Below are 23,041 nucleotides of genomic sequence, written 5' to 3'. Positions count from 1 at the left end.
TCTGGAGAAGCGTCTCCTCCGCTTCCTCTATGTATCATGCATTTGTCTCCCTAATGCATTCAGTGTGGTTATGATAGCACCCGGCTGAGTTTTACCTACAGGTGGGGATTATTGATTCAAACAGAGCTACAGAAAGGCAGGCAGTGAACTTTCGCAGGTGAAAACAAAATAAACTGTTGCAAAGTAGCCACTGCTTTTACCCAAAATATAAAACCTCTGTTTTCTTTCTTTTCCTTTAGCTTCCTAATTTGAGAGTGTGTATCTGTGTGTGTACTATGATGGTATCTCTTTGCTGAAAAGATGTCCATTTGGGAGGAATAAAACCACGTAATTTTGGTTTTATTAAAATGATCTTTTCATCACAAAATTAATATGCTTTCCTTTTTTCAGGCTTTAAAATACCGGTAAGTTGCTAGATCCTTTTAGGGGTCAGACTCTCACCAAAACATTTCCTTTTCTTTTTGTTTCTTTTTTCCCCCCCTCCCTTTTATAGTTTCACTTATGCCGTAATAGTCTTTGCCAAGGGCTGAATTCTCCTGAGCATTGGACGCCCAGCATCTTACATGATGGGATCCACTTCCTGTCTTAACAGCAGCCCGGTGCCAGGGTAGAATTACTATTGAATAAGCGGCAATGAAATCTTAATCAAAATAATCAGTAGTTCCAAAAACCACAAATAACAACAACAGGACCCGAGTTCTACTAAATCAGCAAAGACCATTGATATAATAAGAGACTGAGTCACTTTTTTCTACAGTGGCTTTCTTGCAAAGTCTACTCGGCTATTTTCTTGCACAGCCTGGGGGAGGCAGGTGGAGGAAAGGAAGGGCATTGCTCAGAAAGTAAGAAAAAAAAAATTGACATCATTGAAGTCACGTGATGGGCAAGAACCAATTAAGAAGAGCTGTGGAAAGGGGAACAGTTAAATTTGTAATTTGGGTTGTGTGAAAACTTCTTTGGGCCTCATAAACAACCACAGAACCACAAGTTGGGTAGGCTGGCAGTGTCAGAAGTCTAAGCCCGGCATAGTGGTCAGCAGGCAGGAGGAATCACACTGGCTGCAAACCACAGGGTTTCGCAGAGCGGTGAACATCATCAACCCACAGCCAAGACACCGCTTTTTTTTTTTTTTAATCTTTAACAATTTGAATATTTGTTTTCGCAAAGGTACATTTTTCATAGGGCTCAGGGAGCCCCAGAGGTATCGAGGAGGGGGAAAAAAGAGATGTGGGGAGCCATGGCTGGGGGTGAAGTTAAAACAGTGACCTTTCTTGGTTTTCGCTCCTAAGGTAAAAGAAATCATTGAATCCCCCGCCTTCAGAAGAGGGTGCATTTTCAGGAGGAAGCGATGGCTTCAGACAGCATATTTGAGTCATTTCCTTCATACCCACAGTGCTTCATGAGAGGTGAGTACATGCTGGTCTTTTAATATCGACTTTTGCTCAGCTTTTGCAGATAATGAAATGGCAGCCTGTTGTAACTCGTGCAGATAGACTGGCTGATTCCCTGTCTGTTTGGTGGGAGGAATTCAAACTCAGGCATATGATTACAAGGCTATTGGATTACTTATCCATCAGATGGCAGCTCTTCAGAAATGTTTTAATAAATACTTAGTTAAGCTGTTGAAGTGTTCAGTCGGTGTGTGAAAACTTTGTCAAGTGCGAGTAAGTTGGGCTGTTCCTGATTAAAGTCCTGGAGATTATAAAGCTTGCACGAAGCTCTCTGGATTTTCTTTTGCTGTCCCTTGCTCGGAATGACAGCGGCTGTGTTACCCTGAACTCAGCACGCTGTGTGGCCCACACTCCAGCCTGCCCCGGGCTTTGGCACATGCACTGCCGGCCAGGAGGGCTGTGCCAGCCTGGGGCGGAGGCTGAAGTAGGCACGCAGATAGGCATTAGACCAGCCGCGAGACTTCAGGGACAAAGGGGCCACTTGGTTGTCCCCAAGAGGCAGAGAGTGCAGGAGCCGGGCAGGTTTGTTGAGGTTGGAAGTTCCGGGATGAGGTTGTGCTGTGTTGTTCCTTGTAGTCTCAATGCAAAGAGGCAACCGGCATCTTTCAAGAGAGAAAGAAAGCAAGTTGTCTCTTCCAGGGGTCTGTCTCACAAAGAGTAAATAAAGACGTTTTCTAAGTCAAACGTTGCTGCAGCTTAAGTTATCAGATTGCAGGACTCCTAACAGGAACAGCTAATGTGGAAAACCTGTCTGCGTTTTTGCAGCCAGCCTCCTGAAATGTGCAAAGCTGTAGAGGTGAGGAGTGTGTGTGTGTGTGTGTGTGTGTGTGTGTGTGTGTGTGTGCATGCTCGTTCTGTGTATCTTTGGTGGGAAAGGAGGGCCGTGCTTAAACCAACAAAAACAATAAAAATGTCACAAAGGCATTGCAAAGTGTCAGGGCACGCACTTTAACCAATGCCTGCGAAGTGTGGCTTGATGGTTTGGCAGAGCTGAGATGGAGTGGGATGGGTTGGGGGATAATTAATTTTCTGGCTACAACTCTCGAGCGCACCCAAATAGTATCTGTGACTCGTTATTTATTCATACAGCCAAGTGAGCAGGAGCATGCAGAGGGCTGCCAGGCACTTTGTCACAACAAACGCTGTTGTGAATGCCACAGAGTTTCTAGGTTGCTGGGTGCCTGAAATTTAAACACTTGACGTGTGTGTGCGCACGCGTGTATGTGTGTGTGTATGTGTGTGTGTGTTGGCGGTGGTGGGGAGAGGATTTCAGAAGAAGGGGGAAGAAAGCAAGTCATTAACCGATTCAAAGCTTCAAATTAAAGGGTTTTCAAGTGCTGCTTTACTGGCAGCTGAGGACATTTTAGTGAAGTTGAATCATGCGCTATGTATGAGTCACACATCCTCGCAGCCTGGGCTCCAGTGGCCACTGGTGAGAAGCTGCGAACTGCTCCCTCGCTGCATTTCCTCTGGGTCTCTAACAAGCAAAGGAAGCAATATTTGTAGAATAACAGAAAAAAGATCTTCCTGCCTTAACTCGCTTTCAACACCTCCCCCCACCAAATGATGATTGTTTCCTATTTTATCAACTCAGGAAGGCAGATTCAGGAAATTTTAAAAGATTTCACTGGGCAATAGATTGGATTTCTGTGTGTGGTGCTGGCATGCCTTCGGTCCTTACCGGTCGGACAACAAAGATAAGAAGGGGACCCGGCGACCGGCATAGACAGCAGGCAAGAGAAGGAGCCTGGCCCCTAACACAGCCCCACAGCTCCTGGGTCCCCTGGACCGTCACCCACCCACCCCAGGGTGGGAACTAGGAGCAGTTAGTTTTCAAGAGGGCTGTCGGGAGAAGACCCTAGACCCCAGCCAAGACTCAGAAGGGCTCCTGGCAGAAGGTCTTTTCATTTCTTCCTCTCAGTAAAAGGAACTCGAGGCCTTTCATCATCTGTATCTCAATAATAGAATAATGAGATTTAATTTCAGAGAATCAAAGTGAAATCTTGGCAATTTCCCAGTTAAGTTTATCAAGGTGATCCATCAACATCACGGTTTCAGTTGTCTGGATTAGCACCACTCCCGGGAGCTGGAGGGGTGGCCAAATGCCATTGCTTTGGGTACTACTTGAGGTATTGCCTTAGGGACGATGGTAGGACAATCACCATGGTCCCCAACACACTGTTCTCGCTCCGATTCCTCAGCCCTGTTTCCGTAGCCTGGTCAGCAGCCGCACTCTGCACCGTAGTCCTTTCTTGCTGTCTATAGTTGACAGCATCTGTTCCCTTCCCAGCTGCAAGCTGGAGAGGAAAACATCTTGTGTTCTTCCTGGGATGGTACTTTGTTCGTCCGTGCAGTTCTCACAGAAGGACACCCACTTTGGGCAAGATGTCCATGTGGAAAATGGGGCAGAAGGAGAGGTGTGGGAGCAAGCAAACCATTGCTCCCTTCTCCGTGCGAGGCGAGTGAGAGTCTGAAAGGCTGGCATGCAAAATGAATGTGGTCTACCACAGAAAACACCGCTCCTTTTCCACCACACCGCACTGAGTTCTCACTTCATTTGCTGAGGCGAGAAGATAAGATGCGGCCGAAATTCCCTGGAATTATCGCACATGGTTCGCAACATGAAATTCTTGCAGAACCCCAACTTTGGTACCCTGGCAAGGTGCAACGTGTCACCCCACGGAGCTGCGGTAGGTGTGGAGAGGAAAAGCGGTGGCACAGACGTAGTTTTGCAAAATGCCTCAGGTAGCCTTGCTCTTAGAAGTGGCTTAGTGGTCTATGCAAAGCCTGAATGCTAATATGCCTCTGAGTTCCTAGAACCACAGGTAGAAAAATCTCAGCAAGGCTGACATGCTGTTGTCTTCTCGTCTTCTCTTCTCGAGGCGTCTTTCAAAGGGAATTGCAGAATACACACGAGACTGTGTGTGAAGTGGGCTTCTCTGTAGGCATCAGACTGCCACTGGTTTCAGAGAAATAGTTATGAAGATGCTTCTCCTGGCTCAACCAGAGTTTTAAGATCACAGAAAGGCATAGATTAATCCAGGTATCGGACACAGTGTGAAATCCGTGTTATTTTTCTAGAGCTGCCATAATAGCAAAGGACTGTGGTTTAGACAAAGAAATGTATTGCCTCCTGATTCCGGAGGCTGGATGTCTCACTGAGAGTCCTGGTGCGGCTTTATTATATTGAAGGCTTCAAGGTGTAGAGAGAGTTGGTTCCTTCCGAGGCCCGTCTTCTTGGCTCGTGGACGGCCATCTTGTCCCTATGTGCTCACCTGGTCTTCCCTCCGTGCCTGTCTGTGTCCTAACCCCCCCTTCTTCGAAGGACACTGCCATAGTGTATTAGGGCCTACCCTAATCACCTCATGCATCCTTCATCATCTCTGTAAAGACCCAACCTCTAAATAAGGTCACCTTCTGAAATACCAGGGGTTAAGATTTCAATGTATAAATTTAGGGGCGGACACAATTCAATCCATAGCAGGGTGTCTTAGCAAATCCAACTCCCCCTGGCCCTCAGGGAAACTGAACTTTTCCTAGGCACTCTCCTGGGTGTGGAAACAGCAGACCTGATTCCCCCTGTGTGAGATGGAGCTTTGCATTGTGAAACTGCCCACACAGTTTGAAACTGAGAAAGAAAAGAAAGGTGTTAAAAATCTATCTCAATTTATAATGATACCTTTTACCATTTAGTCCCTTCACGTGCTAAGAAACCTTTGAAAATGACAGAGCGGTTTGGAAATGTTTATTTAAAAGAGCAAAAAGCAGTTCCCAAAATGAAGCCACTGCCTTGGCTCCCCTTCTTTCAGGACAGATTGTCCCGGTAATTCAGACCTTCTGTAGAAACAGACTGGGGAGGGGGGGTGGGGCGGGGGGGGGGAAGGCGGAGGGGGAGGGGCGACCAGCCACAGGAGGGAGGCCTCACACCTGCTCACACACCAAGTTGGGCACAATGAGCAGAGCAGCCGGAAGCAGAAACATCTTCAGAAGTAGCAGCTGACCCAGGATCTAAACGGAAAGTAGCCTCTGAGAGGTTTTGGAAGCAAATTAGTAGCCAGGAGTTTCCTCTGTTTTCTTGAAATACATCTGAAGTGTGCTCAGAAAAGACCTGCCCCTTTCCTGAGAAAGCGAGGCTGGGTCTGCTGTTGGAGCAGAGGAGGGATCCAGGGCCACTGCCCACGGGCTGGACGGGTGTCGAGCTAGAGAGACCCCAGGAATTAATATGAGCTGCCACTATTAGCAAACAGTGGGGGCCGCGGTCTGCACGGGCAGACCCTCAGACAGTGCAGGATGCCTTCTCTTTCTTATCCCTGTTTCTGGATTTTGTGAAATGACATAAGGCAACTTCCATCTTGGGCCTCAGTTTCCCGGTCTGTTAAACGAGGGTAGCCATAGTGCCGCTCTCTAACGTAGCTGTGTGGACAAATTGAATAGCCTGTGTCCAGTGCCCCGTCGTAAAGATGGGGCGGTAAATATTAGCTACAGCTATTGATGTTCAGTTATCTAAGAGAACACTCAAACTCCATCCACTGTAGGTCGCAGTGCCCGGGAGGACACCAGGAGAGAGGCTCCCTGGGGAAAATGACAGGGGGGTTGCGGAAGGAGTTGGTGTGGAGGGTGGAAACCAGGAGGAAAGGGAAGGGTGCTGGAGGGGGTTGGGGCACAGCCTGGGCGCAGGTAGAGCGGCAGGAACCCCAGTGGGGTCCGGGAGGTGGTAAGCAAACCAGCCCACCTGATGGAAATGTAAAGCAAATCAGCTTTTTTAACCGCATGTCACCCTTCCTGTCCTTGTAAATGTTCATAAAGAAGACAGAAAAAGAGAGCGTGTCCTTTGTGTAACTCAGGTTAAGCTTCTAACTATCGAGGCTAATTGGAGCATGTTGTAACACAAATCTTGACAGATGTTTCTCTTCGTTGAAAGCCCTGGTGTAGCTTCATTTTCCTGAAGGTCCTTCTTAATGAAAAATCTGTTTTGTCTGTTGAGCCACACGCAGGTTGTCCAGGCTCTGGGGTGTGACTGAAGCCCACGCCTCACAGTGACATTTAGGATCACGTACTTTGTCAAAGCCCAGAAATGCTGGCGACCTGGGCTGCGTGTCTTGCTGGGGGTGGGAGCGGAGGCTCGCACAGGAAACTCAAACAAATTTTTCAGCTTCTCAGGTAACTTGCTAGTGACCCAGATGAGTCATTCAATGTCTTTGTGTCTCATTTGAGTTCTGTAAAAGGGGCTAATCGTGTTCTCGATGAGCTTGCCTCCGAATTACAAAGTTCCTGTTCAAAATCTTTGAACACCTCCGAGAGAGGTACCATAAAACGCATCACATAAGTTCGCAGTTGAACAACATGAAGCATCTATTTTTTTTTATTTTTTTTTCTGACGGGAAATAGTTATCTGACCATTTCACACATGCGTGCCGAGCATTTTCCCACATCATCTCAAAAAAAAAAAAAAAAAAAAAATTTCCCAACTCGCATTTTTCAGAGAACTCTCCAGAAGCTGCTCTGTTGCCTGAGCAGATGTTAAAATCTGCAAAACACTTTTCCTGCAACTCTTGTTCTTTGGTCTCCCCCTTCCCTCCCCCTGGGTGCCAACAATCCCCTACATTAGCCTTTTTGCTGAGTGAGATAAGTCGGAAGCAATGTGTCTTTCTTGCCTATTTTCCCCCCACCGACCCCTCCCCCAAATTTGATAACCATGATGCCCCAGAATGGCAGGAAGGGAGCATTGCCTTTGAGAGCTTTGCAGACCATGGAGCTGGTCAGAAATGCTTTAGGAGGACTTCAGGGGTTCCTGACCACAAAACAGTTCAAAACCTCACGTCACCTTTCACGTGCTGGACAAGTATGCTTGGACACTCCTGCGTCTTGTACACACTGTCGTACTCATCTAGCTTTCAGATTCTCTCTCCCTTCCTCTTGTCCTCTCTTCTCATGGTAACACCAAATGAAGACAGAGAAGGGAAAGAAGCAGCCAAGATGGAGAAATAAACCATATACCCAAAAGATGATTGAAATGACGCTTTGTATGACAGTGACATACAGAATGAGAAGCTTTTCCTGGGGTTTGGCTGTGAGGATTATGTTTGGCTGCACAGAAAGGAAAATCTGACTCCAGTGGTTTAAGCCGCCAGGCACTCGTCTGTCTCCTGTGACAGGCAGTTTGGGAGTAGGTAGCCCTGGGCTGGGACAGTGGGGTCAGATGGTCCCGTGCTTGGGTTCCATCATCCTCCACCTGTGGTGTGGTGGCCCAGACCTGTCTAGGCAGGAAGGAGATGGGAGGCCTCTAACCCGGCTCCTTGTGGGGCTCCGTCTTTTCACTCAGTTGTCACTTTGCTGCCTATAGAACAGAGCAAAGCTGAGGGGAAAGTGGTTGGGAGTGCACGTCCAGTGACCCAGTGCAGCATCTGCCATGACAGCAAACCCTGTGCCCAGGCAGATTGTGCTTCCCTGGTGCTATTTCATTTCATTTGTTTTCCCTGTCAGCATCGTTTTGGCAATGCACACAGACAAACACCAAGCTCTTCCTTCAGTCCTTCTTGGAAGTTGCAGATGGAGGCTAGAGGGAGGGAAAGAGGATATTAATTCTTGATTTACTGAAAGCAAAACAGGCAAGAGATTGGATGGGGAAGGGAGGGAGCTGGGTAAACAGGAGTCAAGGTCACACCTATTTTCAGTGTTAAAGTCCGGAATCACATTTGACTCAAAGTGTGAGAAAAGACAGACAGCCTTGTATCAACGGGAGTGCTGCTGGTCTAGGAGCCACCACACCTGGCGGTGGGGTTGACATATCAGTAACTGGAAATTGTTTCTGATGTATCAGTAAGTGGAAATTGTTTCTGTTTTTCTTTTCCTCACCCTTTTGAATTCTCAAACCTCCTGGCCCAACACCTTAAAACTTTTGTCTTAAAGAGAATGCTTTTCTACAGAATTTTTTTGAGGGAAGTTTTCTTTTAAGTTGCCTTCCTTAAATTTACCTAAAGATGTTTTTATCTTTCATAGAAATATGACAACCAGATAATAACCCTCTATCTTGGAGATAGAATACTTTTCATACCTTGTATTTCCGCAAGTTACAGATTATTTTTGCTGTGTAATTACTGGCCCTTCTAGATGCAAATCTATCTCCCTACAAGTCAATGCCTGATTTAAAACAAAACAAAACAAAACTATTCCATTATTTCCTGAAGTAAGAAACAATGTAAATGTTTCACTTTGTTTTGATGCAAGATCGGTGTTTATATAGAGAATCATTCATTTTTATTTATGACACCGTCCTCTCGGTCTGTGGTCCTTATGCGTCTATTTTTAGATGGATTCCTTTTTAAACAGTAAGCTCCCCCAGATATTTTAGGGGTCCTGAAGGTCACCAAAAATAAAAATCTCAAGTTGGGTTTATTCAACAGCTCTGCAGATTTCAGGACTGGTGCCCTTTGTGTAAACTTGCAGCCCGTACTAAATTCCTTCTAAGTCAAGGACTCAACTTGTCAAGCCTTGAAACCATGTCCATTAGGAGAGAGAAATATGTGGCTCTGACATTTTGCAAAGCTTCTGCCTTGACTTCCTTGTCAGCCACCCATCTTTTTACTCCTAGCCTCTTGGATGTCCTCTGTGAAGACTCTGAGTCCTAAAAAGAACCTTTTCTGATCTCTGATGGAGAATGAAATTAAAAGATATAAGCAATAAATCAAACATAGCCTGAAAGAACCACCATCACACAGCCAGCCTCTGTCTCTTCCTCTCCTTGAGAGCTAGACTGGTCCTGATCAGCACTTATGTTCTTCTGAAAGCGTGTAGGATTTCCGATATAGTCCAATGGATCCTAAAAACAAGATCTAGAAAATACTGCAGTAGTCAGCTTGCCAGATAGGGGTTTCTTCAAAAGAGCAAACAACAAAACTCTGAGTACACTGCTTGCTATTTTGTGGTCACATGCCATCCTTGGGTGCATTTTTTAAGGGAGGCTGGTCCGTGCTACTCTCTCATCACTCAATGTAGGAACAATTTTCTTTTTCTAAGCAAAAAAAAAAAAAAAAAAAAAAAAAGGTAACATGTATAGACTTTGAGGTTTATTTTTAATTACAGCACAAAAAACGTTCAAAAGAGAATATAGATTAACTATAATACATTGGTTGGGGTGCCATTTTTCCAGTAGCAGTTTTAATGCCAACCACAACGCTGCACTTTATTACCCAGCTCCTGCGTGCACTTTGAACTCTGTGCACCAAGGCCCCTCCTTCCACACCATCTGCAGGCTGCATCTGGGCGGCCCCATCCAGCTCGCTAACAGTCACAGCTGAACTTGACATTAACCCACTTTGAAAGTATATAATTTATAAAATCTGAAACAGCATATATGTTTAAAACCCATGCAAGGGTCTGGAGGAACTACAAGGAACGGGGAAGAAATAGCTATATCCTTCAGGAGGTTTCTCTCTCATTTCAGCCCTTTTAAGTGCTGGCATATGTAACATGGAGGGAATGGATGGAAATGAAATTACATAGGCATTGACAGGTATGAACAGAAACTCACACTGCTATTTCATTATTGTTGAATCCACTGTTTATGAAGATCAGAATGGCTATGACTCGCCAAGTCCTAGAGGAGAGGAACAAGTATTAAAGCACCTTAAACATTAGAGCTGTGAAGGGTGTGGAGTCATATAAAGAAGTGCAAATGCCAACAATGCACATTCTGTTCTACTGCCAATCATCCTACATCATTCCTATTTTGAAAAAAAAAAAAACGCAATGTCTCTCATATACATCCCTCTAGGTTACGTTCAAAACAAAGAGATAATTGTATCACAAGAGGTGGATGACTCTTTAAATAACAAATGAACTATGAGACACTGTCCCGTTTGATGTTATTCGTGTGGGTGTGTTTTCTATATATAGTTTTGTGTGTGTGTGTGTGTGTGTGTGTGTATAGTTCAGGTGGCATCTGAAACTATATAACTTCATATATGTATAATTTTTGAGTAATTTTAGACATCTCTCTGACTTTGGCCACCAGAGACAGTCAATTGTCCAGGTCTCCCAGCTGGTTACTACCTGAGTCAGAACCAGAAACTGGGTCACCTGGGCTCCTGCCCCTTTGAATTCTGCAGACACTGGACTTAGGTGGCTGTTTCTACTTGGGAATCCAAATAATCAGCAGACCCCTTGCCTACTTCTCCTTAATTACTCTGCGTTGCTCAGACACCACAGCCCTTGCAGGCCAGTCCCTTTCTGTGTGCAGAGGAACTCAGCAGGGCCATCTGTGTGGAGCCTGCAGCCCTTCAGAACTCCCTTAGACACAAGTTGGGAGTGAAGTCGCCTTCCAAGAGCCCCCATCCCCCTCCACCTACCCTGGTGCAATTTCGGAGTTCTGTCTTACCCATAAACCCACCGCTGCCTTAGTTAAGCACCCAACAATGGGCTGCCGCACCCCTTAGGCAATTTTATGGTTAACCAGGTTGGTTTTGATGAGGCTCTCTGGTGAAATCTGAACGACCAGAAGAACAGCACATATGCCTGTTCACGCAGAGGGGTGCAGAGACAGCCTCGGCCAAGGCTGCCAGCCTCCAGCTCTCAGGGACCTTTGGGAAGTGGGAGAAGGCTATCTTCCTACAAGGCTGGAACCCAGACTACAATTCCCATCAGAGATATAGGTCCTCACAGCACTCCTGATTCAAAGGTTTCCACTCAGAAGTGGCCTCTGGAGAAATAAAGGCCCATCTTCTTTCCCCTCCCCTCCCCTCCGTTCCCCTCCCCTCCCCTCTTCTCCTCTCCTTCTTCCCCCCCTTCCCTTTCACTTCTCTCTCTCTCTCTCCATCTCTCTCTCTCCCTCTCTCACATACACACACACACACACACACACACACACACACACACACGCACACGCCAGCATTCAAAATTCCCATGCCTTAGAGAACCCAAGGGGACTTCTTCCCATGATGTACTGAATTTGAAAAAGCTGTTCTAGGCAGAGCAGGAACTGCTAACCGTCAGGGCAGTAATTTCCAAACCCCTTTGATCATGTCACATATAAGTAAAATGTATTCAGCCTGCCCCCAAGCCTGTGCATATTTATTTATATATAAATGACATGCCTGCTCTACTGTACTGATAGGATATAATTACAACATGTGCATTAAAAAACACATCCCCAAAATAGAACTTACAATCAGATAAAAACTAAAAATGCAAGCTGTGTTGTTTTTTCTTCCTTCCCCTCCATGAATACCTCAGAAAGTCCCCAAATACCCACAGATTTCTTGCCTTGCTAAGTGGGACTCAGTTTCTGCCAGCGGCCCTTTGTATCTTCACCTGGAGGCTTCGATTGATGTTTAAGTATCAACGCACCCCTCCAGAGGTACTCGTGGTCTTGCCTATGGTCGTGGTGTATGAATTGTCTGCTAGGGAGACCGGGAGAGGGACAGGCCTGACCAGAGCACCGAGGAGCAGGGAGCCCAGGGCTGTGAGCTCAGGCAGTTGGCTTCTCCCCCATCACCTGCACCACCACCTGTGTGAACTTGAGCCCCCAGTTGCTCATCTGTAAAGTAGGCACAATGATTCCCCCTTTGGATGGTTGTCGTGAGGATTTGAGATGACAGATATGAGGCAGTGGACACAGAGAGGAAGTCAATAAGTGGAAGGTGACTCTGGAAAATGCCACCCAAGGGTGTACGGAGCGAAGGCGAGGGCAGGAAGGACCCGCTCTCAAGCCCATACATGGCCCTGTCACTGTGCCCGGAACCCGGAAGGTATTAAGATGAACACCTGGGTCTCCTTCTCTCACCAGGTAGTAGTGCAGACGTGAGCTTAGTGCTCCTTGGCAGAGCATTGAGCTTATGAATATTAAAAGCAATCATAGTGACAACTAGTGTTTATTGAGCACATACTCTGTGCAAGGCCCTGGCACCAGGCCAAGCATTTTCTTGCATAACCTCATTAAATCCTTCACATGCACCTGTGGGTAGGTACTCTGGTTACTAATCCTGTTTTATTGAGGGAAGAGTGGCATGCAGACGTGAGGCAGCCTGCTCCAGGTTAAGCTGCTAGTATGTGAGGGAGCCAGGTCCAAAGGGAGTCGTTTGTGCTGCAGAGCCCATCGTCTGCCTGTAGGGAGAACAGTGGGTATTACTGTTCTCTTGGTTTGACACAAAAGAGCTGAGCCTTAGGGAGTTAGAGACTTGCCAAGGCCCCTGGACAGCAGGAGACACTGCCAGTGGCTGAACTTCAGGTGACTTCAAGCTGGGGTGTCATCCGCTGTCCTGTACTACTTGCATGACTCTGGATGCATTTGGTGGCTTTAGGTCCCCACTGTTGGTGTCAGTGCCTCCCCATCAGAAGTGGCCCCCCAAGGGAGACATTCAGGTGGTTCCAGGGCAGCCATAGAGATGCTTCTCTAAGCCCGTGGTGTTCAAACTTGTATGTGCGTCAGACTCACCTGTTTCCAAGATGATGGTGAGATGCTGGCTGGTGGGGGGTGGGAGATGGGGGTGGAAAGGAACCATTGCTAAGTCTTTCTTTGCAACCAACCAGTTGTCTTAATTTATCAGTCTGGAAGCCCATCAGAAGTGAGACCAGGATGAGACAACGAGCACTTCCCAAAAACTAAACGTAAGGAGGCGCTCCCTGTCAGGGTCACGTAAAGCTAACCCTGCACTTACGTGACCTTGAGAGACAAGGTCTCCTTGAATGTTCAGTCCCAGGTGCCTCCCTTGCCCCATCTTGGTCCATATCCTGGGACCCACGTCCAGAAGAACCCCCAAAATGATCTGACCAATAATCAGGGGCTTCACCCCCAAGTCCATTCTTTAGGAAGTCAAGGAGCTCCCCAGGAGCCAGCACTGTCATGACACTGACCCTGGCCAGGGTTTCCAGTGAGGTGCCCAGCAAACCCTCACAATTATTCCTGTGGTTGAGATCAAAATTCTACCAAGAAGCAGTTGATTCAGCTGTGACAGTCAGAGGTGACCTCAGTGCCCCCTGTGCAAAGGACCCTCCACACCATCAAGTACCGGTTGCATAGCTAGGGTCCCACTAACTGGTGGACCTTTGAGAATAGTCCCTCCATGCTTTTGCAAAAACATTTGTAATTTCAAAAGTCCACGTCACAATCCTCCAACATCATTACAAATCCCTTCTTCAAGTAGGTGGGTGTGAGGTTTTCTCATTTTTTCCTCTTTAACCTTATTTGTATAAAAGGCATTTCTTGTCTGATTATTCTACATCCAGTTATCACAGTCACAGAAATTTCCTTTCCTGTCTTCTTGGCCTCTGCTCCACAACGGGTGCAATAACCACCCCCCTCCCCCCAAAGCCAGCTCTCAGCCAGTGAGAGTCCCTGCTCACTGAGAATGCAGGGAGCCCCGCCAGCCTCTAATTGTTACTATGCAAACATCTTAATGGGAACAAATTAAAAGGCGCTCAAGCTAATTATTCTCCACAATAAAAAAATAATAATAAAGTTCCTTTGGAGAGGTTATTCTGTGTTACCTCCAAAGAGTTGCTTTCCTTATTCAGAGTGTGCAATTGAGAGGGAAATAAAAACTCCGCCGGAGATTATATTTTGGGAACCCTTGTGACTCAGAGAACTCCCTTTCCATGCTTACTTAGCACCATCTGCATACAGCTCAGGGCCTGGCCCTCCCCAGCCCCACTTGCCACCCTCCCTCTTCCATCTTCACTGGGTGATCTCCACTTGACCTTCAGTCAGGCTTTAGTTCTTCCTGGAGAGTCCTGGCCCCCAGGCCCACGCCGACGCACCCACGGCGGCCTCCCTCTCAGGCCCAGGCTTCCCATCCTTTTGTGTGACAGGTTTCTCCTCAACCACATCAGTTTAGGATCAAACACATCATTTACACAGAAGCAACTGGAATTATTTCAAACAGCCTCATCTCACTATTCTGCTTGTCGATAAAACCACACAGCCAGAAGAGGTAGACAGCAGAGAGGACCCTTGGGGCCTGTTGCTGTGTAGGTGAACCTGGACCACTTTAGTTGCCTGGGTCCCTTCAGGGATTCTCAGCCCACCTGCAGTCAATACCAAATGAGGGTGAGCGGGAGGCCCTACGCACTCCACCAGGCTCCGTGATGTCACGTGTCCTCTGTGTTGTCTTTGGGAAGGATTCCGGCTTGTTCATTAAAATTAGGCAATGATTAAGTTACTTTGTTGCTTACAAATAACAAGAACGACTAACGTTCGCCAAGTGTTTACAATGGGTCAGGCATGTCACATCATCTCTTAATAATCAAAAACTTGCTGAGATAGGCACAGCTCTTAATCCCCATTTGATAAAATAAAATTTAAAAAAATGAACATGAAGCAAAAATGAGTTAAGAAAACAGCCCAGGCCACACAGCCTGTAGGAGGCCGAGTCCAGCAGGATTCCCGATTCCTTCTGGCTTCCTCCCTCCCATCCTGTGACGTGGTGGCAGGAGGGACACAGCCTGTGGAGTCAGCTCTACCCTTCCCGCTGGGTTGCCTTGCCAGACTGTCTACCCTCTCTGGGCCTCCCATCTCTCATCTCCCGTGTTTCCCTGAAAATAAGACTGGGTCTTATATTAATTTTTGCCCCAAAAGACGCATTCGGGCTTATGTTCAGGGGATGTCATCCTGAAAAATCATGCTAGGGCTTATTTTCTGGTCAGGTCTTCTTTTCGGGGAAACGTGGTAGTCCGTGTCCTGATCAGGGTGTTTTCTCCGTAGACTATAGTGAGAAGGACTGACTTAGGAGCAGGAGATGCTGGCTGGCACCCAGTGAGCCCCGAGTCCATTTCACCTACGGTCAGGCCTTTTCCTTTCATCCTGATTTGCCTTTTTTGCATTAACGACTGTTCTGCTTGATTTTTCCATTTTTCCTCTTTACACACCATGGCAAACCAAATCCCAAAAGTGAACCCCGATTCTGTCATTCATGTGGCCGCACATGGGCACCTAGTGCCTCCTCGCAGACTGGATCATTTTGCTGCTGGCAGCAAGTGGCTGATGTAAGAAATGAGGCATGGAGTGTGACGGGGACGCCTCGGGCTGCCGCACGCTCTCAGCTCCGGCTGTGTGTGTGTGACGGTGCAGATATGCTTCTACTCTCTGTAAAATGAGATCCTTCAGCTCTGACGTTCCCAGTGAAAGACATGGTGCAGGCTGAGAATTTGCCCTCTACTCACTCTTCACTGCATGTCTCCAACTTACCACTGTTGACACTGGGAACCGGATTGTTTTTTGTTGGGGGGGACCTTCCTGTGCATTGTGGGATGTGTAGCAGCACCCCTGGCCCACAGCCACTAGATGCGAGCAGCACTACCTCCCCAAGATGTGACATCCAAAAATGTCTCCAGAAACTGTCAAGTGTCCCCTGAGAGATAAATCACATGTCGGAGAACCACTGTGTCAGAGAGACCAATGTAGTACTTTTGCTTCCCGTTTATTTATGAGCCAAGGAAAGAAAAAAGGGGTGGTGATTTTGACCCTCTCCAACATGTTTGCATCCCTCACACCTAGGTGGACCCCTACTCCCACCCCAGTCCCTTACTGGTCAAGCTGTCCACAAAAACCGACAGTCCACGAGCAGGGGCCTTGAAATTAGGGTGATCAGCCATTATCCCCACAGTGAAGACCAGAAAACGAGAGACAGTCATGATTCCAATCTGCTGAGGATAAACAAGAGACCTGATGTACTGGGATTATTTCCTAAAGAAGCAAGCCCTGCTAACTTGATCTTCACGAGTTTATCCAGGGCAGGGGAGGAGGAATTAGGTACTCCTAGGACGATGCCTCCGAGTTGCTTTGGTCAATGTACACAGTGATTATAATTCAGAAGAAGTCGGCCCATAGGGAGTATTGAGAAAGCATTTTTGTAATGTCAAGTTTCACTGAACAAACACTATCACGTAGCATTCACCATGGGTTGGGCCCTGTTGTAAGTGCCTTAGAAATAGAAACTTTGGTCACCATGGACACCTATACAGGGGGGACAATTAGTCTCCGCATTTTACACACGGGTGGGTGGGGCACAGAGTGGCCAAGAGACTTGTCCAAGGTCACACAGCTGGGGAGTAGCAGGGCTAAATTCAACTCTATTCTGGCTTTGCATCTTGAGTGCTTAGCTACTAAACTGTACATATTCTCAGGAGACAGTCTTCTAGAGAGGGTGTGACCTGGGCACTCACGTCCTTTGGCATCCATTCAAAATGAGTGATCGGAGTCTCTGCTTGCAGATGTCATGGGAAGTAGGACCATGATTTGATGATGAAAGAGCCCTTAACTCTTTGAAAACTGTATTAGAAGAATACAGTGCTGTAATTCTGAACCTTTCCAGTGTTTCATTTTCAGTTACTTGTTTCCCTTCCCATTTCAAAATGGGATTGTCAGCATGTCTCTGATGAAGACTCTTGAAATCTAGGAGAGAGGTAAGCAGGAAGGCCAGATAATGATAGATTCCAGGGCCTACGAATCATTGAAGATTTCGACAAAAGTTTCAGAAACCCCAAAGCATATTTGATTTCACTTTTCTGCGTGCTAGTTTCAAATCCCCTCTGGGAGGATACTTCTCTATGCTCTTTGCACAATTTCCATTGCTCCCATACTTTCTGGTAGCGGGGTTATTACAGCCACCCAGCGGGGCGGTTGTTCAGTGGAGGGAAGTCATTGTGCCGGTTATAAGGGCTGGGACGTGTGTCTGCATAGGGTGCTGGGGGGCAAAGAGAGCCGTCCTCACCACGTCCCTATCACAGACATGCATGCACTCAATTATTTTGCTCCCTAAAGCAGCAGGGTTACCAGTGACGCTCTAATGACCCACTGCTCCTGGGTGCCCATTGGGAGCTCATGCAAGAGGCCACATTCTAGTTTGGCTCTTATTTACCTACTTAGCACTTACCAAAATGTAATTCAAAGCTTTTTCTTTATAAATGTAGTCTCCCAGGGACTCTGAGTTCTTTGAGAGGTAAGCTCATGTCTCATATTTCTCTTTATTCACAGTACGTGGCAGGGTATGGGCACTCAACAGATGATGGATGGGTGATGGATGGTAGGTGAAGGGTGGATGGAATGGGTAAATGGATGGATGGATGGATGGATGAAGAGACAGATGGATGAAGGTCCATCAGCCTTGTGCTTACTGCTGAGGTGTAGAAATCATAATGGATGTGAGCAGAAGAAGCCATAGTTGTCTCTCCACCCACACAACTGCAGCAGGGCGCCAGTAATTAAGACTTCAACCCAGACTTGGTTCCCCCTTAACTCCTATGATCAGCAAAGAATAGGAAGAAGTATGTGGGGATATTAGAACAAAGAGAAGCAGGAGTCATGGGGCTAGTTCCACTTCTGTCCAAAGGGTATTGGGCTGGAAGTCCTGTGGGTGTCCCCCGTGGGAGGCTGGGCAAGGATGCAAGAAGCATGTGAGAAGCACCACAAAGTCAGAGGACTTCTTCCTGTTCCTGCGTTGATTGGTTTGTGCTTAAATTGAATACGTGGAAAAATAAATGTCTATGACCAAGAGTTCCTAAATACAGGACTGATAACGAGGTCCAGTCCATTTCCCATTGGGTTACCTTTAAGACGTCAAACAAAGAACAGGAAGGATGCCCTCTGTTCTGTCATCTGCTCACAGAGACCTTTTTTTAATGGGAAAATTTAACCATCATTTTTCCTGTTCAAAAAAAGAAAATTAGTGGACAAACAGAAGAGGTTTGCTGCATAACGTACAGTAGATGTGTCATTAAGTTCTCAGTCCTGCCTGTCTTGGTGAGGTGTCCGGAAGCTGAGTGGGCCCATGGACTATCCTGCTGGGCACCTCACCCACTGTGCCCAGCATCCTTTCTCCCTATCTCTCAATTTAGAGGAAAATTTTCTCCAGTGAAATGCTGGGCTGGCGATGTTGCATATGTGTGTTCCCCTTCCTTTCTGAGACCTGCAGCATCAGTTGGACAAGTGAAGGATCTGTTGTTCCTAACCACCCCCGATCATGCTCTCAAAAGCCCCTCTGCACCTAAACCCCCTCGGCCGGGTCTGGATCTCAGTTCACCTGGAAGCACCTACCTTTGCTCGTAGTCAACATCCGTATCTGAAAGGGATTCTGTGAAGATAGGGCCTGATTCTTTATTCCATTCGGGAATATTCCTTGGTGGATTCTCTGACCAAATAAATGCCTTTTATCTTTGTGAATTTCATACTTTTTCTTAAGATTTGGTCTCCCAATCCCTTTCCCATAAGTCTGCTTGTTTAGTCTCCTTTTTTATTCACATTATGTACAGGGAACTTCTTGCCAGAGTAGACCTTTCTCATTACCTTTCCCATTTTCTTCTTCCTACTGTCACCTTCAAATATCTTAAATCAATCATTCTTAACTGGAAGGACAGGGTGAGATGTGAGGGGGTAATTTTGTCCACAGGGCACAGTTTGCAATGTCTAAAGACATTTTTAGTTGTTACAACTGGTGGACAGGGGTAGGAGAGGTGTATGGCATCTAGTGGGTAGAGACCAAGGAGGCTACTAAACATCCTACACTGCACTGGACAGCCCCCCACCACCACAGCCCCCCACAGCTAAGAATTTTCAAGCCCCAAATGTGACTAGAGATGAAGTTAAGAAGTCCAACCACCAGAGTTATGATTGTAGAGCTGTATTGCTACCCTTTATTCCCTCTTGGTGTTTTCCTTTCTGGAAAGTGCAACCTTCCCCATCCCCTGAAATTGAGGAGTTGTGCATGTCTTCAGAACAAATAGCTGTCAAAAGGTAAATGGAGAACCTGAAAGGTCCTAGAAATTATGGTGGTAGTGGTTACTTAGGGATCTCTAAGGTCTTTTATGGTCCAATATCTACTGTAGGCCCTTTAATATTATAAAGGCGGGGGGGTCCTAATCTCTGTATTATGTGGAGGAGAATGGAGCTATCACCTTAAACAGATGGTCTGAAGACTATTGTAAGGACTTTGAGTATCAGAGGAAAAGGAAGAAGGCAGATAGAAAACAAGAGAACTCAGCATAAAAACTCAAGGCTAGAAAAACTATTGAGAGACACCAGATCAAAGGCTGGAGAGAGGCAATAAAGAGGTGGAGTCCTGGGAGTAGAGTCAGGAAGCACCACAGACCAGGAGAGGCGGGTGACCAGATAGCCAACAGGGATGTGCCTGAAGCCCAAGAAGGAAGGTTCCTACAGAGGCCAAAAGATTCCCTTCAGAGAGAAGCTAAGGGTTAGAGAGCAGCAGGGTGAGACAGGAAGAGCAGCGGGCATGTGGTTGGGACAGTAGTGAAAGTGCCCGAAGCAAGGAATAGCCTAGAATACCAGGAAACATTCATCCAGGACATACACCTGAGCTAAGGAGCAGCAAACCATGGGTTACTAGCACCTATGGTGTGTCAGGCTCTCCCAGGGGTCTCCATACTTTATCCCACTTACCCATCCAGTGGCACATGAGCTAAAGTTGTTATACTGACTTTGAAAGTGAAAACATGGAGGCTCAGAGATTACGTGGACAACAAAAATAAGAATTTTGAAGCTTAGAAAGAAAATCAAGGTTGCATGGCCAATAAACCTAAGTGTGTCAGGATTCAAACTGAGGTATGTTTTTAGCTTTCCACTTAATCATTGATATACTATCATTCTTTTAATCTGCCATATGTAATACACTGAAATTTCCTCCAGCTTCAGCTTGGAGCTGGGCATTTGAGTTGACCACCAGCTGGGCAAAAAGGAGAGAGGGAAGCCAGCTGGAGCAGAAGAGATAGTGGGGAAAAGCCACCCAAGCGATCTTTCACTGGGGGATAAGAATGAAAAACAAACATCCATCCTTTGGCTCATGGACTCAATAATCTAGATTTCAAGTAGAATGAAAACTATATTTAACAAAAAGAAATTCCTCCCCCAATTCATACAGCAGACAGATGAGGTGGGGTCCATACTCCATTTTTCCTACTTCCTCTTTGTCTTTCATAACCGTATAATCAGATTCTCAACCCTCTTACCACCACTCCCATTTCCCTTCCCAGGCTCTTCTGATCCGAGAGCCATAGTGTGCCTGGTTAATCACACCCTGTAAAACACGGTAATAATGACCCAACGATAAATTAACTGAATGGTCGACACATGCATGACCATGTGTTAGAAAACGGCCAACAGTACAAAGATTATATGGCATGAAATGGCCCTCAAGGAGCTTACCATATGGGAATGGAGGCAAAGCCCAAATATGAGAAATAGTGAACAAAATAAGAATGGAACAGCACAGCAAAATATAAGAGCCATCACAGACCAGGAAAACTGATTGTTACATGAGAAGCCTGAGGAGGGCTCAGAAAGGAAGAAGTCATTTCATACAGGGCTGGGGAAGACAAAGGGGATGAAATGAGTGAGGCAGCCAGTCAAACTGGTTCGTGGCACGCTCGTGGGCAGTGAAGAGGCCACTTACCTCACCAGCGAACAGCAAAATTGAAGCCAGAAATTGAAATGGGGCAACAAGAAGGCCATACGTGAAGACCAGTGGCTCGAAACTTGACAGGACATAAGAATCCCCTGGAGCATTTGTTAAAATGCACATACCCGGGCCCCCTGAAGACCTTGAGAGACCCAAGGCTCAAGAATCTGCACCTGAACAGCCGTATAATCTTAGTCGTACTTTGAGAAACATTCTGTAACAGGAAGCCTTTGACTGGTTTTGATGAAGTCAAAATGCAATCTTCATGAAATTTCAGCGGTTAGCAAAATTTAGCAGAACTTACATTAATATTTCTACCTCTGACAGCTAGCACCTCCTCCGGTGGGACCTGCATGTTCTAGATGGTGAGTCCTTCATTGAGATTCTACTCACATGCTGTGGGTTTCCTGGTCTAGTCTCCCCCAAACTGAAAGTCATACTTCCTGCTAATTAAAGGTGTCTCACAAATGTATGTGAACGTGCACGCCACGAGATCCTCAAGTTAGTCTAGTGGGTCTAGAATACTCAAATACAGGCTCCAAATTTTGTACCTCTATAGACAACTATACAGCTTCAGGAAAAATGTGGACAGGCTGGAATTCCAAATGAGTGGTACAAATGTTTTCAATAGGAAAGACCCTGACGGGATTGGGTTTTTTGTGTGTGTGTGTTTATTTATTTGGCACATCCCAGGCGTCCCCTACCATCTCTGGGCTCAGAACCTAATCTAGACTCTCCTGAATCCTTGGTGTTCCCAATTGGGATTTTTAAAACTCCTAACTCTTTCAAAACTTTCCTTCTGTCTGGAGCATAAAGGAATTTTTGTTTTCCATTAGCAAAGGGGCTGGTGTAAACCCAGAGCCACAGGAATAAATACAGCTCGGCTGAAATACTTGAGCAGCATCCATTAGGATTCAGTCTAACGTGGAACCCTCTGCACACCGCTTGTAGCCTATACAGAGGCTTGCAACAGGAGCTTTACGCAGAGTGATCAGACAGGAATGTCCCAAAGCCTTGCCATTCAAAGTGTGGTCTCTGGAGCAGCAAAAAACGTCCGCGTGACCTGGGAACTTGGTAGAGGTACAGAATCTCAGGCCCCCACCCAGAACTGTGAAATCAGAGTCTGCATTTTCACAAGGGCCCGGGGAGATTTGCATGCACTCTCAAGTGTGAGGAGCGGTGTCTTAAATCACCAACCTGCTCCCATGATTTGGGCCACTCTGTCTCAGGAGGGTTGCAGAGATGGGGCACGAGGATCCTTGAGGGGGAGGGGGGGGTGGAGGTGGGTTTCACCCCCTCCTGTCTCCTCACCCTTCTTGAAGCTTTCCCAGCGGCTGCACCTGCAGGGTTGTCGCTTCTCTGGAAAGCCTCTTGAAACAGACCCCCTCCTCCCTGGCCTTGCCTCTAGCTAGGGTGGGGCGGCACTACCTCTTTTCTCTCTAAGAGCCTGGGATGCTGACAGCCTCTGATGGAGGCATCCTGTTTGTCGAAAAATAAACCGGCAGTTAAAGCAGGGTTGCGAGAGCGAGAAAACCACAGGCCTGCGCGCCACTGATAACACCCGGGTAGGCAGCTTTTGCAGAAGTTCCGTCGCTGCAGCGCGCTGCGCGCCAGGGCCCGCGCCACCGCCTCCCTTCCTGTCTCAGCAACTCGCGTCCCCGCCGTTTCTGGCTGTTGCTTTCTGTGTCGTTCTTTCAGTTACTTCACCCATTGTTTTTTCTAAAGGATCCCCTCGCTGCTCCGCCAGGAGGGATGGACCCACGTCTCCTGGGCAGATATGCGCAGTATATGGGGCCGAAATTTACGAGCTGTCATAAAAATGACATAGTTTAGGAAAAGCTGAAGTTGCTTTATCTTCTGTAGTATGTAATGCTTTTTGAGAGAGAGAGAGAGAGAGAGAGAGAGAGAGAGAGAGAGAGAGAGAGAGAGAGAGAGAGAAAGAAAGAAAGAAAGAGAAAGAAAGAAAGCAAGCAATCCAGATGAGACTTGCAATACCAAAATGCCGCGTACAAGGGCCCCCAAAGTCCCACATCCAGATTGTTTTCTTTCTCGGAGTAAGTTGACCTGGCCTGAGTCCATGCGGTGAATAATTAATTACCTGTCTTCCTTTTGGGGGATATTCAAAGCTCTTTCCCCATTTGCCTGTTATCAGATAAGCAAAGCAGATGAGAAGTCAGCGGGTAACCACAG

General features: G+C 46.8%; 1 protein-coding gene across 2 annotated transcripts in view; it reads left to right on the top strand.

Annotated features, from left to right (window-relative positions):
* Positions 1–957: 957 nt before the first annotated feature.
* RUNX1 (RUNX family transcription factor 1) overlaps positions 958–23,041 on the top strand; it is a 228,970-nt gene continuing 206,886 nt past the window's right edge. For both annotated transcript variants that reach the window (XM_033127971.1, XM_033127961.1), the window contains exons 1-2: positions 958–1,167; positions 1,290–1,406. In XM_033127971.1, the coding sequence (XP_032983862.1) occupies positions 1,349–1,406 (58 nt within the window). In that variant the 5' untranslated portion in view covers positions 958–1,167; positions 1,290–1,348. The remainder of the gene's footprint in view (positions 1,168–1,289; positions 1,407–23,041) is intronic.

This window comes from Rhinolophus ferrumequinum, chromosome 2, assembly GCF_004115265.2.
Source record: "Rhinolophus ferrumequinum isolate MPI-CBG mRhiFer1 chromosome 2, mRhiFer1_v1.p, whole genome shotgun sequence".
Classification (NCBI taxonomy): Eukaryota; Metazoa; Chordata; class Mammalia; order Chiroptera; family Rhinolophidae; genus Rhinolophus; species Rhinolophus ferrumequinum.
Note: the sequence above shows the minus strand (reverse complement) of the source record. Positions and strands in the feature narration are given on the sequence as shown.